The sequence below is a fragment of the Arvicanthis niloticus genome, chromosome 26 (genome assembly GCF_011762505.2).
Source record: "Arvicanthis niloticus isolate mArvNil1 chromosome 26, mArvNil1.pat.X, whole genome shotgun sequence".
Classification (NCBI taxonomy): Eukaryota; Metazoa; Chordata; class Mammalia; order Rodentia; family Muridae; genus Arvicanthis; species Arvicanthis niloticus.
In genome coordinates, this window is record NC_133434.1 from 13,114,371 (window position 1) to 13,136,954 (window position 22,584).

At 46.1% G+C, this 22,584-nt stretch overlaps 1 protein-coding gene across 7 annotated transcripts in view; it reads right to left on the bottom strand.

Annotated features, from left to right (window-relative positions):
- Positions 1–22,584, bottom strand: part of Kmt2a (lysine methyltransferase 2A) — an 80,598-nt gene that overhangs the window by 7,793 nt on the left and 50,221 nt on the right. For 5 of the 7 annotated variants that reach the window (XM_076924946.1, XM_076924945.1, XM_076924942.1 and 2 more), the window contains 16 exons: positions 22,055–22,228; positions 21,239–21,349; positions 20,880–20,953; positions 19,906–20,096; positions 19,615–19,721; positions 18,017–18,154; positions 15,970–16,128; positions 15,137–15,254; positions 14,939–15,017; positions 13,817–13,977; positions 12,946–13,128; positions 8,542–12,781; positions 7,974–8,054; positions 6,153–6,217; positions 4,121–4,291; positions 1,711–1,785 (listed from right to left, as the gene is read on the bottom strand). In XM_076924946.1, coding sequence (XP_076781061.1) covers positions 1,711–1,785; positions 4,121–4,291; positions 6,153–6,217; positions 7,974–8,054; positions 8,542–12,781; positions 12,946–13,128; positions 13,817–13,977; positions 14,939–15,017; positions 15,137–15,254; positions 15,970–16,128; positions 18,017–18,154; positions 19,615–19,721; positions 19,906–20,096; positions 20,880–20,953; positions 21,239–21,349; positions 22,055–22,228 — 6,127 coding nt within the window. The remainder of the gene's footprint in view (positions 1–1,710; positions 1,786–4,120; positions 4,292–6,152; positions 6,218–7,973; positions 8,055–8,541; positions 12,782–12,945; positions 13,129–13,816; positions 13,978–14,938; positions 15,018–15,136; positions 15,255–15,969; positions 16,129–18,016; positions 18,155–19,614; positions 19,722–19,905; positions 20,097–20,879; positions 20,954–21,238; positions 21,350–22,054; positions 22,229–22,584) is intronic. The other 2 variants (XM_076924943.1, XM_076924941.1) reach the window with 2 other exon arrangements.

The window sequence follows — 22,584 nt, forward strand, 5'->3', positions numbered from 1 at the left end:
TAGAGAGTAGCAGCCAGAGGCTACCCGGGGATCAGGGACATCAGACATTTAAGTTAGCCTAGAATGCTAGTGAAAGAACGGTAGATTGACTTGTCAGTACAGATGAATGGGTACTATAAACCGCTTCTCTGGCCTAACTCCTGTATACTCACGTATAGAAGTGCCACGTGTCCCTTCACTTCCTGCTCATAATGACCACCCAACGTTGGAATCACAAGGTTTTTTTTGTAAGATTGAACAAGAGCCTTGTATACGAGGTAAGTGCTTGGAGAACTCAACACACCTCACCTTCACACTGGCATAAGCACTCAAATTTTCTCTTTATTTTATGAAAACATTTCTGTAGTGAGAATTTTGGTTTCTTAAAAAAACCCAGTTATGTGAATATGTTTTTTGTTTTAACCCCTGGTGTGGGACATGGACTGCTTTGATGTGTTCACAGCCGTTAATATGACTGTCTTGTGCTCTAGGAGGGGCAGGATTTTTGCCAGCTTCAGATAGCTTATATTTGAAATTCTGGGGACTCTGGAGAGTAGATAAATGCCAGAGCCCCAAGAAAGTTGGGAGGTGCTTAGAAGAAGAAGAGGGCAGATGCTGCTTCTGCTGCTTCCAGTTGCTGATGTTGCAGACTGTCAAGTGTTCATGAGCAAAGAGAGAAGCAGAAATTGGAGATATCCTGACAATGTAGATTGGACTTGTCCCAAGGAGCTCACTGTCCCTAATCAGCAGGAAGCAGCTTAAACAGCTCTATACCTCCCTTCTCCTCTAACCTTCTTTCTCTTCTACCTGGTGTCGGGGGATCAAGAAGGATCAGGGCGGAATAAGGGTTAGAAGAAAGGCAGACATGTAAGAACCCAATAAAATAGAAAAAACAAACAAAACAAAACAAAACAAAAAAAAACACCCCTGCCAGCACATTTGTAAAAATGTTTTGGCATGGATGGTTAAAAGGTATTTTAAAGAAACAAGACACTAATTGAGGTTCTGTAATCACAATTCTCTCTGCAGTAGTCAACACTCATGTTCTACAGATCTTTATTAAGCATATGATATTTCAACTAAAACACTACTTCTTAGGGCCTCTGAACATGGCTGTGTGGAGTACTTGCCTAGTATGTCTGACATCTTAGGTTTAATCCCCAGTATTACAAAAAATAAAAATAAATTCTGCCATTATTATTATTAGATACAGGATGAAGGTGTTTATTGTGAATGAGCTCTCTATTTTAAGGCTGTGCTTGTACTAGGATCATATACAATGCCAGAAACCATGAAGTTTATGTCTGTGGCACATTAAGAAATAAAACCTTACTAATGTGTTAGCGACTGAACTCAAGCCTCGGGGGAGTTGAGCATGACCACTGAGCTCCAAGCCCAGGGTAGAAAGGACTCTGAGAGCACAGAGTGACAGAGGACAGTTACAGATTAAGGTTCACTCATGGGAAATATCCAGAGTGGGCAGATCCAAAGGCACCAAGTTAGGAGTGAGCTTAGGTCATAAGACAGTATCGCACATCCGTGAATAGATACACTGAAAACACTGAACTGTGTGTAAATGCGTAAACCCAACGGTGTGTGCGCTACGTCCTAAATCCTCAAATTATTTATTTAAATTGCTTTTATTTTTTTTAGATTCAATTCTGTGGCTTACACTAACAAACTGCCAGAATATTTGGAGGTTGTAGCAAGATGTAGCACATCAGCTATTACCTGCAAACGAGAGCTGCTTCAGGCGGGCATTGGATCGTGCTTCCTGGACTTTATCTGTCAGTGACTTCCAGGCATCTGAAAGGAAACAGAAGGAAACTGTAAGCAGGAGAGAATTTGTACCATAATGTCCTACTGGCATCAGTGTGCAGTCCCTGGTGTGGAGAATCACCCTGCAGCTGACGTCAGTGCCCGGCTATCCTCAATCAGTCTGGCATGTGAGAGGGACCAGGCAGCTATCCTCCATCAGTCTGGCATGTGAGAGTGACCAGGTAGCTATCCTCAGTCGGGCATGTGAGAGCGACCAGGCAGCTGTCCTCAGTCGGGCATGTGAGAGCGACCAGGCTGCTATCCTCGGTCAGTCTGGCATGTGAGAGCGACCAGGCAGCTATCCTCGGTCAGTTTGGCATGCGAGAGCGACCAGGCAGCTATCCTCGGTCAGTCTGGCATGTGAGAGGGACCAGGCAGCTATCCTCGGTCAGTCTGGCATGTGAGAGGGACCAGGCACACTGCTCAGCAGGCTTCTTTGTACCATGGGCCAGAGCAGCAAGGATATTTCCTGAATCCCTAGAGTACCCACATCCTTTGACACATCACCACTCCTAACCTTTAGGTTTAAAGGTTAGCAGGAATGAGTGTGCTGATGTCTGCCTTCAGTCTCATCTCTCTGGAAGCAGATGCCTGGAGCCCTGTGAGTTTGAAGTCAGTCTGATCTATAGTGAATTCCAGGCCAGTGAAGGCTACACAGTGAGACCCTGTCTCAGCAACAACAAAAGTTAATATAGAAAAGTACAGGGATCATTATGATTCCCTTTCATTTTTTTAATAAAGTCAAGGTTTCATATTTTAGCCCAGGCTAGCCTGGAATTCACTGTGTGGCAATCTTCTTGGCTCTGCTTCTGGAATGGTGGCATTGCAGGCACGCTCCAGCAAGCCTAGTGCACAGCATCCAGCCTTATTAACTCTTCACACATGTCTGTCTATGTAGGTTTTTTAGGACTCACACCTTTTTTTTTTCTTTCTTTCTTTCTTTTTTTTTTTTTTTGAGACAGGGTTTTGAGACAGGAGAGCCCAGCTTCTTCTGGAACTTTCTATATACCAAGCTGGTCTCAAACTCTCAGAGATCTGCCTTGCCCCTGCCTGCTAAGTGCTAGGATTAAAGGTATGTGACACCACCACCCAGCTAAGGCGACATCCAGGTCCAAATGTCTTTGACTGTTCTCTCTCTACTCATATCCACATAGTCACCAGTCTGCCCACCTTTCCTTTCCTTTCCCATGTGGTCTTTATTACCTGGCATTTGTACAATAGCAATACTCCTAAGAATTTCATCCCTGCCAGTATCTCTAACTCAGTCTCCTCCATCCCCTTCGAGGAATTGGGGATCAAACTGAAGGCTCTCCACATGATAGATAAGAACTTTCCCACTGATCTGTACCCCAGCCATTTTTATTTATTTAATTTTTAAAAAGTTGTATCAGGCCTGGTTTTGGCCTATCTTGTAAGGAGCTGGCACACGGAGCTTCCTGAATTACGTCAAAGGGCTTATCGGTTGTCAATATGGACTCTCTTGCCAATTTGTGCCCAATTCACCTTCCAATTTTCCTTTCATTGTTCAAAATCATTTTCCATCCAATACTATTGAAAAGCAAAGTTTTTCTAACTTGGTTACATTCTCTTTGTGTAAAGCTCCCTGTATTCCTCTTTGGCTAACCCAAATTCCAGATCCCCCTTTAAGTGGCTCTGTTGTTTGGTCCTCTTCCCAGTGAGCTTTCATTTTTTTCATTTTCCTAGTACTGCCTAGGAGGCCTTCACTAAAACCACAGCCTTTCCTGAGAGCTCAGGGCTAAATGGCAGGGACTGGACCATAACACTTGCACAGAGAGCTTCCCTGCTGCAGGGGGCAGAACAGCTATGTACAGCTGGTAGTCATGGAGGAGAGAGCCAGGAGCACTGCAGAAAGCTCGTGGGAGAATCCAGAGAGCAGAGACTGCACGGCAGGCAGGAGGTGTCAAGAATTGCTGACAGCGGGTCTAAGTGTGTACCACACAAGCTGCGGCTCTGAGCACTTCTCAAGAATAATCCCAAGAATGAAGAGCTTGCCCTGGGTACTAAAATGGTGTGTGCTCGCGTGCATGTGTGTGGTGGTGTAGTTAATAGTTTTTTTTTTGTTGTTGTTTGTTTTTTGTTTTTTTTTGTAGCAGAGCTTCTGGTATGACAGTATGATCATTTTTCTTTTTTTTCCCACACATAACTGCTTTTAATAGGATCAAGGCCAAGCCAAACCAAAGCAAATGCAAATCTTCCCTCCTTTGTGTGAAGCATGACTGTGTCTCAACAAGGCAAGCTTCTCCCAAGCAGAGGAACAACCTCAGCAGGGCCTGACAGAGAGCTGACCTAACAAGCCACTCACCTTCGATACTTTCCGCACAGATCTGAAAGCCATCATCACTTGAAATTTCAAACACGAGTCCTTTCTTGGGCTTTCTCTCAGTAATGCTTTCCTTCCTCTTTTGTTCTTGCTGGAGCCAAAGCATCAGAGGAGAGCTGAAACTGCTCTCTTCTTCCTCCACTGCTTTAGGTGCTACAATGGAAAAACGTATCTGCTGAAGCTAGTGTGCACCGAGAGCTCTGCCACGATGATCTACACGGGCAGTTCTCAACACAACAAATGGCCGTTCACAGGGCTTGTCCACGAACACCGGAAACCACAGACACTCGCATTACCATTCACAACAGCAGCAAAACTACAGTTATGAAGTAGCAACAAAAATTACTTTATGGTTGGGGTCACCACAGAATGAGGGTCACAGCACTAGGAAGGTTGAGAACCACTCGCTCTACATGCATCACCTCCATTTTTGAGAACAGTCTATATCCAGTGTTATGCCTATTCACCAGAAAGAGCACCGAGGTTCAAGAGCTTGCCCTGGGTACTAAAATGGTGTGTGTGTGTGCTCGTGTGCATGTGTGTGGTGGTGTATTTAATAGGTTTCTTTTTTTGTAGCAGAGCTTCTGGCATGACAGTATAATCATTTTTTTTTTTTCATACATAACTGCTTTTAATAGGATCAAGGCCAAGCCAAACCAAAGCAAACGCAAATCTTCCCTCCTTTGTGTGAAGCATGACTGTGTCTCGGACACTCTTCTACAACTTCTCTCAGATTATCTCATGGGATCCTAACAACAGCCACTGAGGTAGGTGTTATTATTGACTCTTTTTGAGATAAGGTATTGGTCTGTAGTCAGCATGGCCTCAGAGCTTGTGATGTAGGCTATGCTGCCTGTCTCTGCTTCCCAAGTACTGCTGCTACATCAAACCCAGGGGGATTCCTTTTTAAAGGTAAGAGAACTGAGCAGGGTGTGGTGATGCCTGCCTGTAATTCTATTGTTCTGAGGCTGATGGCCAATGCTAGCTCGGGCTACCCTAAAGTTCTAGGTCAAGGAGGACAATACAGTGAGACCTCATTCAAAGTAGTGAGTGAATAAATGAAAGAATATATGAACAAACACAGGGAAACTGAAGCAGGCCAAGTAAAAGCCATGCTCACACAGCTAAAGCATACATGGGATTTGAACCTAACTGGTTCTGGAGACTGTATTCAGCTACCATGCCTGCCTGTAATCCGGCCTTGGGCTTGAGGAACTGGCCAATTAGCAGGATACAGTAACAGCCCAAATCCCAAGCCTAAGCCTTTCTCTTCTGGGAAGTCACTATTTATGATCATTTATTTAGTCAATCTATTTACTTTCCTAAGACATGAGCTCATTCTGAGGTCCAGGTTGTTCTGGACTTCATGATGTAGCCCAGGTTGACTTCAAATTCATGACATCCTTCCCACCTCTGCCTCCTGAGCCAGGTGCTCAGGTTCTGGAGTGTGGGTACTACACTAATTGTAAAGTGAGCAGACTGCACTAGGCCACACATGAAGAGTTGTGAGATGCATGTGGCTTAGAACCAAATTCCAAACTCCTAAGAGAGAGTCCTCCAGTTTATGGAAGGGAATTATCCCAAGTTGCCATCAGATATGAGAAACAACTCAAAAGACAACAGGTTATCCCCAGCTACCTAAAATGTCACCATCCTTAAAGTTAGTTGAGCAAAAGAGGATCCGACACTGACAATGACAGACAGCATAACTGAAGACAGCTGGGACCCTACGACTTCACATCAAAGCTTAGCTCTTGAGACTTTGCTTCTTTCCCATCTAGACTATTAGGAGACAATGCAGGTGATTCTCTTGTGTTTCAGGCTGCAATGTAGCACAGGCTGCCCCCGAGCCTACTATGCAGCTCACTCTCACCTTGAATTCATAATCCTGTCTCAGCTTTCCAAGAGCAAGGTTTCCAAGTGTGTGCCACCATGCCCAAATAGCATATATGATTTCTACGCAGTTCTTCCAGCTTTAGAGTTCTCTACTATAACCTATTAATCAACTACATACCTGCATTTTCCTGCTCATTTGCTGGATTCTGTGTTGCTTGGATCTCTGGAAGAGCAGCCACTGGTCTGAATGAAAATAAAAGCAGACATGAGAGGCAAGGCCAGCTGGTTTTCAACTCAAAGATAAAAACAACTGTTCACACTCTGGCACATCTCCCGTCAGTTATTTAAAACAACTACCAAGAAAATGAGCATAAAGCACTTTTAGGTCAGCTGATTCCAAAGTGTTTAGTATGCATAGGTGTCCTGTGACTGTGTGGGTGCCCACAGAAGCTGGAGACGTACTAAATCCAAGCATGGGTGCTCTGTTAGAACAGAAACATCCTTAGCTACTTCGCCATTTCTCCAGTCCTAAGACCATGCTTTATGAAATTTCTTCCCAAATGTTGGTAAAAAGCATCTGATTTTGAGACTGTGGACTGTATCTCTGAAATTCTTCTCATGATCTTACAGTAGGAAAAATACAAAGGCGCTTCTCAGGACAGTGCTATAGAATTTAAGTTAGCTGGCTTAACTGAAAATACAGCTAAGCCGCACGAGCGAGCCAGTAAGTATACCAACAGCCCAAGCACATACTAACAAGTATGAAGCCAACCAAGCAAATTACTGTAGATCACACAACAGCGCTAGAAGCAGTGAAGGACCACCCGGAACACAGCATGCACGCGTGCCAGCCCAGGAAGGACCACTCGGAACACAGCATGCACGCGTGCCAGCCCAGGAAGGACCACTCGGAACACAGCATGCACGCGTGCCAGCCCAGGAAGGACCACTCGGAACACAGCATGCATGCGTGCCAGCCCAGGAAGGACCACTCGGAACACAGCATGCACGCATGCCAGCCCAGGAAGGACCACTCGGAACACAGCATGCATGCATGCCAGCCCAGGAAGAGGTACATAAAACAAGCACAAAGACAAAAACATTAAGTACAGCAAGCATCCATTAATATAAAAGTAAGTACATGTTTACAAAGGGTACACACAGAAATATCTGCAGAATAAAACCAAACTATGGGGCTGAAGAGATGCTCCAATGATTAAGAGCATCCCCTGGCTGCTCTTCCAGAGGACCATGGTTCAATTCCCAGCACTCACATGGGAGCTGACAAGTATTTGTAACTCCAGTTCCAGGGGATCCGACACCCTCACAGACACCATGCCAGTGAGTCACCAAAGTACATAAAATAATCAAAAACAAAACAAACAACAAAATCCTGCCAAACCATCACCAAAGCCACTTCTAGGAACAGACTGAGAAGGGGAGAGCAGGGCAAACGGGCCAACAGAAATTATGTAAATAATTCTAGCTTAGAAAAAGAAAAAAAGGGGGTGTGTGGATAAAGTGGGCCAGCAAAATGGCTCAGAGAGTAAAAGACTTGCTGTGCAAGCCTGGGCACCAGACTTTGATCTCCCATATAATGGCAGGAGGAGAGAAATGACTGCACAGAGTTGTTCTCTGACCTCTTTCCATGCTATACAAGGGGACATATTCACACACAAATAATAAACACGAATTAAGAGATAAAAGAGTATATCTTACCCCATTTTTGTTTTACAAGCCTGTCTGTATTTAGTTCCTAAACTACTCAGTTTCATTAAACAAAATGAAGCTTTTTCTTTTGAGGGGGTAGGGAGGTCTCAGTATGTGGCCTTTATTGGCTTCAAACTCAGGCTGACCTGCCTAGGTTTCCCCAGCTCTGGGATTCAAGACATCCATACTGCGTGGTGCTGGCCAAGAACACTCTTGACAACAAACAAAACCCAACGCAAATCAGGAGGAAGCCTATTTTACATGTGGTAAACAGTCATCTGCAGCTCACCCTGCAGGCTGCCCACACTCCTTCTGCGATGACTGTTCCACTCCAGCTGCATCCTGCTGCTCCCTGCCCACTCTAGGAGTCCTACAAGAGAGAATGGTATCTTTTCAAGCAGCCATCAACAAATACACATTGGACAGATGAAGTTCCCAAGCATGCAACAGTAACTATGGTTACAAAAGCTAGTAAGAGGGCACAAGGGGAAGAGAAGAGTCCTCTATGCTTTATATGTTATACTTCCAGTGAGGTTGTTAAAACAGAGAGGGCTCCATGAGACTCTACAGTAGGAGCCCTTGTCCATCTGACAGGACTATCATTCCCTCACATCCCCCAAATCTCAGCAGAACAGAAACAGGACCAAGTATGAGCACTGTGTCTGAAATCAAAGCAAAGGACAATCAACGTGGCAGGTCCCAGTCTTTGCTCTGATGATCACTACCAGAAGCCTAAGGGGATGAAAACTCCTGAGTACCAGGAGAGCACCACTCGGGTACCATGTGAGTGCCTTGTGTGCTTATCACACCCAGAGCACACAAGCCTGCAGTGGAGAATTAAGCTGCACACCACTTACTGTGTGACTGAGGGCTGGGGAGCTGGGTTGGCTTCTCGGTGTGGAATGTGTGCTTCAGAACTGGTCCGCAAATGGGAAACTTTGTGCTTCTTGCCGCTCCCCTTGTCTAGGGGCAGCTGAATCCGTTTGACTTTTGGTTTTGGTTTTGTGGGACCTGGCACTGAGGAACTTCCTGACTGCTGTCCAGAGGATGGGGAGCTCCCTGGAGAGGTGGAGCTAGCTTGCTTAGCTGAGGGTAAAGTCTTGTTCTGCTCTAGCTTCACACCATTAGGAGCTTCTGCTGCCTGTGTGAAGCTGGATGTCTGGGTCCCCGGAGCAGGGTCAGGATCCCGACCCCGCTGCGAAGACAGGGTACTGGTTTTGCCAGATAAGAGCTGGTTTACTCGCTGTAGCTTATAGTGTTCTTCAGCCTCCTCAGGAGGGGATGCAGCAGTCATGCCTGCAGTCTGAGAAGAGGGGAGCACGCAGATGCTAGATGCTCCTGTCATTGCAGCAGCAGTGGGAGTCTGTGACGTCCCCAGCTGGGGGAACATTCCTGAACTTGGTGGTAAAGCCACAGGCTGGTCCTGCATGCCCAGGCTCTGGTGGCTGGCTTTGATGAGAAGATGACTTATTGAGCCAATATCTGGGGTCCCAAGCAACCTCTGGTTAGCTAAGGTGACATGTCCTGGAACGGATGGGCTACTCGTAGGGGTTGTTGTAGTTTGCATGGATACCACATTCAGGACAGACGAACCGGATGCCAAGGCAGACACAGGCCCAGATGTGAGGTGGCTAGTATCCTGGCTTATCGTTGACGAGCCCGCTGCTGTGGCAGCGGTTCCGCCCACACTCTGTGGTGGTAACAGGGGTGCCTGTTCAAAATACATGATGCCAGATTTAGATCTTTTTATGATGTTGGGGACAGTTCGGTGAGATGAAGGGTTAAGTGACCCCAAGTCTAACAGACTGGGGTGGTTTGAAAGCTGGGAGGGTGTGAAGTTGATCAGTGTCATGTTAGAAACCACATCAGAAGGGGCGATATTTGAAGGGGCACTAGAGGGAGCAAGCTTTTTATTCTTTCGAGTGTGCAGACGAGATATGGGTCTTTTCTTGAGTCCAGAGGATGGAGTGGCCACTGTAGTAGTGAGGTCTGTCCTCTGGTTGGCTTCTGAACCCAAAAGTTGGGGATCTGGAGGAGGCTGAACCCCAATAAGTAGGCCTGAAGGAGGACTGCTGATGTTAGGTGGGAAGCTGCTCTGAGCAGCCGCGGGGAAGGGATGTAAGTGCTGGTGGTGCGGCATGGAGAGCAGGCCTTTGCTAGCAGGAGGGAACAGAGACTGAGAAGGTGGCAGACTTGGATTTAGTCCTGTGGTCAGGGTGAGCCCACTTCCCATGGGCCCCAAGACCGAGGTATTTGTCTCCATCACATTGGGTGCAGAACTAACAGGAGAGGTCAACTGGATTTTTTGGGTCACTCCATTTGGAAGAGTCTGGAGAACATAAAGTGGCTGCATGTTCTGGTTAACAACAATGAGTTTCTCAGTGGCTGGTTTCAGGTGGGGTGGAGTGGTCTGGACAGCTGCATTAGAGATCTGAGATGGGCCGGGGCTATCAGTAGAATTGGGCACATACTTCTGGTTCTGGATGGGAACAGTGGGGGAAACAGGTACCTGAAGGCCAGGAGTGCTACTGTTTCTAGTTAAATCCTGATTGTTGCCATGACCTTGTTCCACTGACCCACAGGGAGGGCTGGAGATATGGTCTGCATCCATGTGTCCTTGGATGAAGTGGTCAGGAGTCATGTGGCCTTCAGGAGCAGGGTCTACTCCTGGACTTAGCAGGGCTGGGTCACCCTCGGTAGAAGCTACTGACTTTTCTGTGATGGTCACTCGCTTCTCCCCTGAGTCTGAGATTACGGCCAGTCTGCTGGGATTCTGGCTGGGGACGGTGGGACTGCGGGTGGTCAGGACAGAGAGGTCGGAGGGCAGCTCAAGAGGCAGCTCAAACTGCTCCTCTGCAGAGATGGAAGAGGAGACACTACTGTCCACAGGCTCTGTCGCTGGCAGTTGCTGAGAAAACACTTCAAAAAGACCCATATCCTTTTCCCGATTACTGTCAAGACCCAGTCCTTCACCAAGAGTCAAAAGCTCAGAGGACGAGGACTCCGGACTCTCACCCAGGGCCTGCATGGATGGAGTATTCTTTAGTACAAAGTCCATGATGTCTGAAGGCAGGATGTTCCCACAGTCATCGCTGTTGTTATTGTCAGAGTCTGACTTGAGGAGCTCGGCGTTGTAGGTGTCCAGTAAGTTTTTGTCTGAGGGGGTACTTGTGTGCACTCTGCGGCTGGATTCCAGGGAGCTGAGCTGAGCTTCCAAGGAATCCTGGCCCTGGGCTTTCACTCTGCTTACAGAGTGGCAGTTATCCAGCTTTGGCTCGTTTTTGTGGCCAACAGCACTCTTAATGACATGCTCTTTCTCGCCAGCATCTTCAGGTCGATCAATCTTTAAGTTTTCTGTTCCATTTTCTTTCCCATTTCTCTTTGGAATCTGGCTGCTTTTCCTGCTTGTGGCAGTGACACTGGTGTCACTCTCTGTCCCATCATCCACGCCATCCAGCTGTGAGATTTTTGGAAGATCACATTGTTCCTCCTCCCGAAATAAATTATGGGATGCCAGCCGCTCATCTGCACCGGAAGCAATCACTGTCCTAGTGAAGTTGTAATAGTATAAGTCATCTTCGTCTGAAGTGCTCAGGTCATCGGCCCCATCTACCTGGCCTTCTGCTGATCTCTTTCCTCGCTTTTTCCCAGTGGAACTGCTGTAGAACGGAATGTCTTCTTCACCATAAGACCTGACTCCATAGAGTGGGGTGAGCCCAAAGAACATGTTAGACCGTGCGCGTGCACTGCGGCGGGGATACCGCCTTTTAAAAGAGCCATCCTCCTGAGGCTTGGGGCCATCTGGAATCATCAGGTTTCTGTCCTGTTCTGGAAGATTCTGATAGTTGTTACTTTGAGGATCTTGGGATGAGGTATTGTTGGGGCTTGGCTGAACCCCTGGGCCAGCTCCTGGACTTCTGGATGCTGAGACTGGCTCTACTGGACATGCTGACTCTATATGTGCAGGGGAGCCAGGGGTACTTTCTTTCTGGGTATTTTTGGACTGATTCTCACTTTCCATTTTCAGAGGTGTCACTTTGACTGAGCACTTCCGGGGTGCCTGTAACTCCTTGGAAGATCCTTCCACTTGTGTGGGTTGACCTTTAGGGACTCCTGAAAGAGGAAGGACTTTATCTCCAATCTTATCAGATGAAACATTATTACATGGCCGTTGCCCAAGAAACCCAGGAGTCAAGACCTCATCAACAAACTCTGGCTTTAGGTTTCCTTCCTCACCAGTTGTCACCTGACCAGGTTCCAAAAAGGATTTACTGGAATGCTTTTCTTTGCAAGTCTCTTTAGAAGACTTTTTCCCTTTCTGTCTCCTGTCTCTGGAACTAGACCCTACATGTTCATGCAGAATGGATGGCCTGTGGCTCACACCAGGGAGCTTCAAGGTTTTGATTTCACCGTCTTCATTTGGAGAGGGCTTTACTGACTGGGTAGAATCCATGTGCTGGTCTCTGTCATTTCTTTGCCCCCTTGAGTGGAGCTGTGGGTAGGAGATTGTTTCCTTAGAAAAGGGCACTGTGGAGGGTTCAGCAAAACTGCCAATTTTGCTACCGTTTAGTTCTCCAGGAACTGCGTTATGACCCTGTGGTGGCAGTTTAGGAACTCCAGGGTAAGCTGTGGTATGTGCAGAGCCGTCTGAGCTCCTGGAACCCAGAGTTCTGTTTTTCTCTCCCTTTAATGACGAGCCTTTGGGTGCCAAGTCTGAAGCACTGGACCGCTTCACTTCTGAGGATGATGACCCATCCAGATGACTGGTTTTGGAGCCTCCAGGGAGCACTGTCCGTTGTGAGCCTGAAGAGGTGGGAGTGTTGTGCCCTAGATTAGCACTTGAATTCAGAGGCCCTACTCGGTCCGATGCTTTGGCACTGGACTCGGGATCTGTAGCAGTCCCAAGGCTGGGGACTGAGGAAACACTACTCCTGGAGTAAACACTCCCAGTTCTCACTGGAGACATTATCCGAAGCTTGGACCGAAGGGGTGACAAGGAAGAAGTACTGTGACGTCTGGAGCCAATGCTCCGAAGACCAGAGGACAGTAGAGGGTCGCCGACTGTGACAATTTCATGAGTGGTTGGCGTAGGACTTCCTGAACAGGGGAGAAAAAGGAAGTTGATCAAGGACAGAACAAATGTGGCGAATCACTACTTTCCAGCATTTGGATATACCCATTTATAGGCAATTTTTGGTTAGTAAAGGTCACAAAGTTAAGGTTGCCCAAGAGAATATTCAGTGCGTCAACAAGTCCTTTACCTGCAGAAGGCAATGGTCGGCAGCCGGGGGACCTCTGTGTAGGGGAGTAGCTGGGGGTTCGAATCCTAGGGACTTTTGAGATAACATGGTAATAGCAGGAGCTGGAGCTCTGTGAATGAGGACGGTCTGGCGACGGAGGACCGAGAATTGCAGCTGTGCTTGGACTGTCCTTACACGACGCTTCTATGACAAATAAAAATGTGTAACTGGAAGAACACAGTTAAAGGTGCTAACAAATGAACCAATGTGGTGCCAGCTCGCTATCAGGGCTGGCAGGCTGCAGTGGGCAAAGAGCTCAAATCTGAGCTCCGTCCCTGCAACCCACCGTGAAAGAACCAAGTCCCACAAGTTGTCGTCTGCCGTATCCCATGCACATCACACACACACACACACACACACACACGCACACGCACACGCACACGCACACACAGCACACACACGCACACACAGCACACACACACACACACACAGCGCACACACACACACAGCACACACATACACACACACACACACACAGCACACACACACACACACAGCACACACACACACACGCACACACACAGCACACACACACACAGCACACACACACACACACACATACAGCACACACACACACACACACATACAGCACACACACAGCACACACACACACAGCACACACACACACACACAGCACACACACACACACACACAGCACACACACACATACAGCACACACACACACACACACACACACACACACACACACACAAGAGTGCTATTAGATAACGTTTAACTGGAAACAAATGAGGTAAATGACTTTGCCCCATTTTTCAATCCCAGAGCATAGTCACAACACTTAAGTTCAAGTCCTACTTGGATTAGGACTAACCTATAAATGATGAAGGGCTATGGGCGATGGTCCTGTTGTCATCGTGCTCAACCGTGCTATTGATATCTGGCTCTACGACAGGAGGACGGCACTCCATGATCTTGCACGTGTACACACAGCGCTTGCGGGCATCTGTGGTGCTCCAGTACACCCGAGAACACCTGGCAAATAGGAAAAACCACAACAGACGATATATGCACAAACTAACTACCATTTCCCAAATTTCTCCCCATCATGGGTTCTCTGGTCTCCTTAATTCAGGGAATATAGCTTTATTTCTTAGGTTCTTGGTTGAGAGTGTCCAAATGTGGTGGTTTTAAACTTTGTGAAGTCCCTGATGTTTCTTACGCTCTTAGAAAAGTTGTATGGCTTCTTAAAACAATACCAGAAAAAGCAAACTATTCTAAACTACTGAAAAAGAAAAATGGGAACTATAACATCACTGCCTCCCATGAAGAATTAATGCCTTACAGTGCACTGAACTTGAGACTCTAAAACCAGCTCAAACACAAGGCACTCCATTGTCAGTAAAGTTGCACAGAACAAGGAAAATATGACTGCTTCATGTCTGTACACAGAACTACCAGACAAACACAGGCGTTAAGAGAGCTGGAATGCAGAACTGGAGAAAGCGTTACAAAATGAGGTTCTGAAGAGGGCGATGTAGAAGCATCTCCCTGGGGATCTAGCTGGCCTGAAACTCAGAGATCCACCTGACTCTGCTTCCCTCCCAGGCACCCCGTGTTAAAGGTGTACACAAGCACGAGCAGCTCTAGAAGGGGATATGAGCTTACACTGCCAGCCTGTCAAGTACTTAAACAATTCAGTTCACATAACATGTTATAACTTGTCTGCTTTGAGACAGGGTTTCTCACTATGTAGCCAGACTACATTTACAATCTTTTAGCTGGGCAGGGTAATGCAAGCATATAATCCCAGCACTCATGAGGCTGAGGCCCCGGGAATGTGAGTGTTAGGACAGCCTGAGCCTAACTAGGAGAACTGGCTGGTAGTGGGTTTACAACAGTTAAAGGCAACTACCAAGTTCATCTCCACACTTAGTGATCCACACTGTTAGGGAGCCATGTGTCGGCTGCCACGCCCTGCCTTCACTGGACTTACTGGTATCCAATAGGAAAGAGTTTATCTTCACAGTCAGAGAGATCATTGAGAATTCCCAAACAGTCGATCGTCATTGAGCCTAACCAAGGAAAGAAGAACTGGTTAGAAGAAATGATGAGGAGAATCATTTTCTAACCAAGGACCAAAACCCACTTATGATAATACGGCCTTCCCCACTAAGGCGGGCCTGGGTCCTACCTATCATCATGTGTATGTTTTCTGGTTCCAGGCCATTGAGGAACTTCCTGCGCAAGCTGATTCCTTCAAAGTCTACAAACACTCTTCTAAAAACTTCAAATCCATTCTCAGGAACCACCTTAAATGACACCCAAGGTTGCTGTTAGTGGACTGTCCCTTTACACGTTATTTTCAGAGAACCAACCTCTGGGGGCAGAGCAGAGAGCCTGTCTTAAAGTCACCCTTCTGTTTTACCACCACCCTTTGTTTCTCAAAACAGGAGATGACGTCTTCGAACACCTGAGAGGCAAAACCGCATTGACTGTTTTGCTATTTTCAGTATTTCCCTCCTAAATTCCTAGAGATTTCAAAAGGTGAGGAGGAATCTTCAACACTTCTTGCTACAAACTGCAAGATCCCAACCACAAGAAACCCTGGAAGTGGAAACTGCTTGGATGTAAGCTAAAAATACTTGTAGATAGTAGCAAAAAAAATAAAATTAAATTAAAAACTCAGTGGTTTTTAGGGGGAAAGAGAAAAAACAGGGCAAACACAGAATTCTTAAGAAATGAAAATCCTTATATGAAATTTGTCCAAGCCCTAGGATGCACAATGTCAGGAGTGAACCCTGACGTAATCGATGACTCTGGGCAGATGCGTATGTGTATATATCCATGTAGACCATCTACACCAAAGAGACACCACTCTAGTGGGAGAGGCTATGTTAGGGTGGAGGCAGGGCCAGGAAATCTCTACCTTTTGCTAATTTCACTGTGAATTTAAGTCTGCTCTGAGATAATAAAGCCTGTTATTAACAACTACAACAGAAGCAACCATATAGCTCAGCTTCTCACCTCGCCTTTGATCAAATCCCGATGCCGCTGACAATACACCTTTTTATCATCTAGAAAGACACAGTTCTTGGCCCGGGAACACATGAAATGGTAGTTGCTGGTGCAGGATGTGAGGCAGCAACCCACAGTGGCTCCTGGCTTCTGGCAGAATTCACATCTCTGCAAGTGTAGAAGGAACAGCCCTGTTTAGACTGGCAGGCACTTTGAGACGTTTTGAGACAAGTCTTGATAGACTCGCCCCTTCTGAGCATCTGTGCTTCTCTCTTTACTGTTAGCCTGCTAAATTACTGGGAAAGGATACAAGCACAACTCGGAAACTAGATGATTTAAATATTACAACTGGATTTAGACTTTGGACTGAAATATTTTTCCCAGAACGCATGGCTGATTTATTAGACATGAAATTATGAAGAACAATGTCAAAAAACCATATCCTTGCAAGAAAGCTGTTACATCCCAAAGCAACTCAGTTTTACTAACATGAAATTAGATGTCTTAGGGTTACAACTGCTGTGATGAAACACTGGGACTAAGAGCAAAGTAGGGAGAGAAGGGTTATTTCACTCACATTTCCATGCAACAGTCTGTCATCAGAAGCAAGGGCAGGAACTCTAATAGGACAGACCCGACACCTATGCCATGGAGGGTGCTGCTTACTGGTTTACTCATCCTACCTGCTTGCTTCCTTTTTTTTTCTTCTTTTTTTGTGGGGGGGGGGAGTGGGGGGAAATAGGGTTTCTCCACGTAGCCTAGGATGTCCTGAAATTCACTCTGTAGACCAGGCTGGCCTTGAACTCAGAGATCTACCAGTGTAGATCTCCCCTGAGTGCTGAGACTAAAGGTGTGTGCCACCGCCTTGTCCAGCCCTCAGCTTGCTTTCTTACAGAACCCAGGACCACCAGTGCCAGGATGGCAGCACCCACAATGGGCTGGGCTCTCCCCCATCAATCACTAATTGAGAAAATGCCCTACAGCTACATCTTATGGAGGTGTTTCTCCTCTCAGATGACATAAAGTTAGCCAGATCACCCACTCTGTGCTATTAGGCGTCACAGCTCACTACCTTACTGCATATCTCAAAGATCCCATTCACCAGGCCCTGGCTGTCACTCTTACTCTCCCAGACACTCTGCTCCTCTTATCTGGTCTTTCTATAACCCACATCTCCTTCTTTGCTTGAGCTACTTTGTCCACTGGCTACATTCTGGTGACTCCTTAGGGTCAGTCAAACTCCAGCTTTGAGATGTCACTCCTTCGACACCACTGAGACTGAGCTCGGCTGCTGCGACTGCTCTCCATCTCCCTTGGTCGTAGAGTGAAAAATTATAAAGGCCATCTTATGAAATATGTGTAAATTTTTCGCCTTAGACCTTGGGCAGAAAAGCACCTGCCAGCAGGTTTGGGTCCATCTAATTAGTTACAGAGGACGGGGAGTTACAGTACAAAGGCCTGTTAAGAACATCCCAGAAACTGACTGGCCAAGGGAAGAACTACACCCTGCCCCATGGTACGGCCTGCTAGTGTTCAAAAAAGGTAAAACAACCAATCCTGTGCACCCGCGCGAAAGTTCGCTTTTTCCCCACCCCGCCCATATATAAGCGCTATGCCCCTGAGCCACGAGGTCAGTCCCTCTATCCCCTATGTGAGATATGGGGATATGGGCTGGCCCAGAGCTCTGATATAATAAACCACCTCATGTGCTTTACAGCAAGACGGTCTCTCGTGTGTCCTTTGGGTGCGTGCTATCCTGTGACTTAAGTGGACCCCTTTCTGGGGAGTCCCGGACCTTTCAATGCATGCTCGCAGGGTCTAGTCTCTGACCTTCAGAATGCTGATTTCACTCGGCCTCTGGGCTAATTCTGTGGCCGAGTATTAAACTGATGCTTTGTTTCCTTCTCCAAGGAAACAAATGACCTACAGCATACACCAATTCTTACCAGTGAGTGCTCTGACAGGGCTGTCACAAACCAGGGAGGCTGCATCAGGCACAGAAAGAGACTAAAAGCACTAGGGGTGTCTCTCATAAATGTGCACAGTAAGTTCTTACCAGCTGCTTGCCCCTAATCACAGCCATGTGCACATTCTTCAGCGATCCATCGTCATCTTCAAACACCTCTGCTGACCACAGAGCACAGTTCACATGTGTCCACTCATTTTGGCCGATGTACAGCAAACGACCAGCATCCTAAAGAACATACAACAAAAGGCTTCATGTTAGCTTGACCTCAGGTAAGATACCTCAAGGGAAAAAAACTCTAATTCTTTAGAGATTAAATCATAATCCAGTTTTCATTGTTTCTTCTATAGTCTTTCTCAATTTCCCCCCATAAAATGAAAATATTTTATAATTCTATTGAAAGCAGAAGAACAGTATATGGTAGGTTTACATAAATATACATACTTCTTTAAAACTGTATTTAAAATTTAATTCTTCCAGACTGTACTAAAACGTTCCCCCACAGTGTGGGTGGACTGAAACAGGGCTTCATGCATGCAGATACTCTAATATTCCCCAAATGATGCATTTTAAGTTCTCAGTGTAAAGCCATTAAATAAAAACTTTACATAAATTTTTTCATTTAATCCTTATAACCACTCTAGGTTAAAAACCATCTCCTTTTGGGAATGGAGACATGGGTCAGGGGTTAAGAGCATTTTCTAGTTGGGTAGTGGTGGTGCACACCTTTAATCCCAGTACTAAAGACAGAAGCAGACAGATCTCTGAGGTCAGCCTGGTCTACAGAGAGAGGCAGAGGACAGAGGGCAAAGGGCAGAGGCAGATTGATCTCTGTGGATTCAAGGCCAGCCCGGTCTACAGATCAAATTCTAGGACAGCCAGGGCTATACAGAGAAACCTTGACTCAAAAAACAAAAATGAAATCAAAACACAAACCAACACAAACCCATCTTTCAAGAAAAGGGATCACCTTCATTTAAGGATGTAACTGAGGGCTGCTAGGGTTAGCTCTTGCTAATGTTAGCAGGCAGGAAGGCCCAGGATGACACGAGGCAGTCTGTCAGAACCAGGGATAGTAACTATTCTACCACGTACATTAAACACAGGCTACAGTATATACAACTTATGTTTGATGAAGTATTTTTGAAGATTAGTTATTAGTAACTTCATTTACAGCAAATCACCTTTTGAGTCAACTAATCATTTATTTACGACTCTCTAAAGCCAGGACTGCAGACATGGCTCAGTGGTTAGAGCGCCTGGTGCCTTGTAAGGAACCTGGGTTGGGCTCCCAGGCCCATGTGGTAGCTATGAGCGTCCATGACTATAGTTCCAGAGGCTCTCTCGTGCTCTTCTAACCTCCACATGTAGCACACACATCCACGCAGGGAAAACATTCATACACATTTAAAACAACTCCTACAATTTAAAGAAATCTCTAAAGCCAATCACAATGCCAGCTGTTTATATTCCCAGCTACTAAGGGGGCTGAGGCAGGAGGATCAAAAGTCCTTAGCCAGCCTGGGCAAAATGGTAAGACTCTGTCTCAAAACGAAAACAAAACCAAAAATAACTCTAGGTGCCACACACTCAGAAGTAAACTCATTAAAATCATTAGGTACCAGCATCAAGGACAAACGGTCATGAGACGTCCTTATCACCCGGCCGCATGTCCCCAAAGTACTTACATTAGCACTGTCATCACCGTACATCAGACACAGAGCACACTGTCGGTTGTCATCTATGCCTGGGGGTGGATTCAGCTCTGGACTGTCTTCTCGACTCCTGTCAGCACCTTAGGATCCCAGAGACACACAGTTAAAATTGGTGGCACTGTGGTTTTCCAGGGAAGTCAGCTTGAGTAGTGTATAAAACAGACACTTGCAAAAGGTGTTACAGTTATCTGAAATTTTCTGATCTCCAAGTATATTAAATTTAGATTAGTTAAGCCATTTGTGTCCAGATCCGTAATGACTTACTCAGGATCGGGGGTGTGGGAGGGTGGAGCGGCGTGGGCGAGTCCGGCTCTCCGGGTCCTTTGGGCTTGGGAGCTGGGATGATTTTCTTCATTAGAGGAGGCTGCTCGTGGCTGCTCTCCTCTCGCTCCTGCCACTGAGCATAGTTATGGTCAAGGGAAGGCGGAAGCACTGCGTTTGGTAACATCCCACTGCTGGAAACAATGGAGCCAACAAGTACTTACTGAGTGCTAAGAAACCCAAGCCGTGCTACAGCCGCACCTGCCGGCAGCAGGCCTCGAACCCGCCCACGTCCAAGCCACTCACAGAATGGAAGAACTAGTCATAGCCTCTGAAAACTGCCTAACTGCACTTAACATCTTAAAAGCTTCAATTCTGTTTGGGACAGGCTCACACAATGTAGTCCAGGTTGGCCCTGAATTCCTCATCCTCCTGCTTTAGTCTTCCACCTGCAGGGAGTACAGGTGAGTACTAGCACACAGAGTTAAGTAATAATCTTAACATGTGACTCTCATGGCTGGGGAGGGATCTCGGTGGCAGAATACATAAGGTCCTCGGTTCACCCCCCAGCACTTCAGTAGGGGAAGGACTGCATGCCTAACTTTTAATTAAACATCCAGAAACAACGATTAACTCTACAAAAAAATCAAAATAGGTTACTGGAATAAAAATTAAAGGGTACATATTGAGACTGAAAAGCAGGAGGAGGCAGAGGCTGCAGTTAGTAACCCAGAACCCGGTTACACTACGGCCACATGACATTGTTCTAGCACACGCTGCCCATATGGCACACGTCAAACTAGGATTGGAACAGGATAACAAACACAAAAAAGTTCCGGCCTACATCAAACATAATGTGATTTGTCATTTCTAAGCTAGCATAGAAAAGGCATTTCAGATGGTTGATTTTAATATTAAAATTTACAAATCCAATCTGCAGAAGTGAGGTGTCCGCCTCACCCACCGCTCTCACTCACTTGTTTGAGACTTTATTTGGCTCCCAAAATCTGGACTTTTTGACACTGAACCATGGAAAAACTCGTTCCATTTGCTAGAAGAAAACAAAGAGAATGCAAATGAGAAGGTTCATGTAGAAACCAAATAAAACCAACTACACACCAGTGTCTCAGTCAACATGAGGCGCTCAGGCCAAGGCAAAGATCCATTTATCCTGGTAACCTTACCAACTTCCCAACCTCCTCCCAAAGAACTGGAGGAAAGAAGTGAAACCCAAAAAGCTTTCGGCACAGCGTAAAGAAAGTAACAGAAAAGAAAAGGCATTCACAGGGCAATTAGACAGTGGGCATTAAAAACATGAACTGGTTATCTCATTCACCCGAATAAAGAAAGACTTGACCATGCTGTTGGCTTTTTTTATCTCTGGCTGCCCTCCATCTGAATTAATGGCTGCCTGAATGATCTTCACAATATCATCGCTGAACTCCAACTGTATACAAAAATAAAACATCAATAATTCATAACATAGTTCCATGCTCTCAAAACCACCTCTCCTCCCTCCACCATCACCCAGCAGGAAACCCACAACCTATTTTAATACAGTGTAATTACTCTCTGAGGCCTTTAGGATTCAGTTCACAATTAACTCGAGGCAATCAACAGATGCCAGGCTAATAAGGCAAGAATGCAAACAGACTGGCTCTGTCATGGTAAGTGCCCAAAACAAGCTCGCTGTTTTTGTATTTGTACTCAAACGAAGAACCAACTCAGTAGTAAGTAAGGGTGACACAGCAAATGAGCTCTCCCTGTGCATCCTTAAATCACACAGTCCATGTCATCTATCTACAGGGGAATAAAGGAAGGCACAAGTATTCAGATCTAAGCTTAAAGGGGAGACATGAATGTCACGGTTAGCATTTTCCATTAAGTAGTTTGGTGCTTCCTCATAATATAAAAACACTTTAAGTAACTCAGACAAAAGCCAACTAAAATAATTATTTTAGGTACCACCATATCAACACCCTTCTGAAACATAAAGCTGAAATAACTCCTATTCTGGGGACCCTGAAGCTACATGATGCCTCGAACACAGTCTGAATCATTCTGAAATTTACTTAGACCCAGCTATACTTCCAAAGAGCGGAGGAAGCTGAAAGAAAAACACTTGAAAATCGGCCATGTGCTCAAGACGTACCACAGATACGTAGCTGCCCTGGTCCATTTTCTTCTTGACTCCCTCGAGGTCTAAAGGCTGCTGTTCGTCCTGTTTGCTGACTTCAGTAAGAACAGGAGGATCCGGCCCTTCTGGGGAGCTCCGGGAAGGTATGCTTTCCTCCGTCTCAGGGTTTAAGTCTGGAGGCTTGGCAGCCTGTTGCCAGGAAAGAGGGTTCTGTCATCACACACCAAGAAAGAGGCATCTGTGCACATTCTATTAAAACTAGTAAGATGGCACTAGAAATGACACAGAACATGGAAATCCCAGAGATTTCTTAAACAGGAGTTAAAGATGGACCTATTTTCTAACAGCTTGTCTAGGTAAACTTAAGAGAGTTGTGCTCAACCATCTGTAAAGGTGGAATAAAAACAGGCCAGAACTACGTCCAATCCTTTGAACAGACAGCAGAAAAGTTTCTTACACTAAACTGGGAATTTAGTGGCTAGAGAAATGGCTCATCGGGTAACAGTGTGGTATGCAATCAAAACACACACACACACACACACACA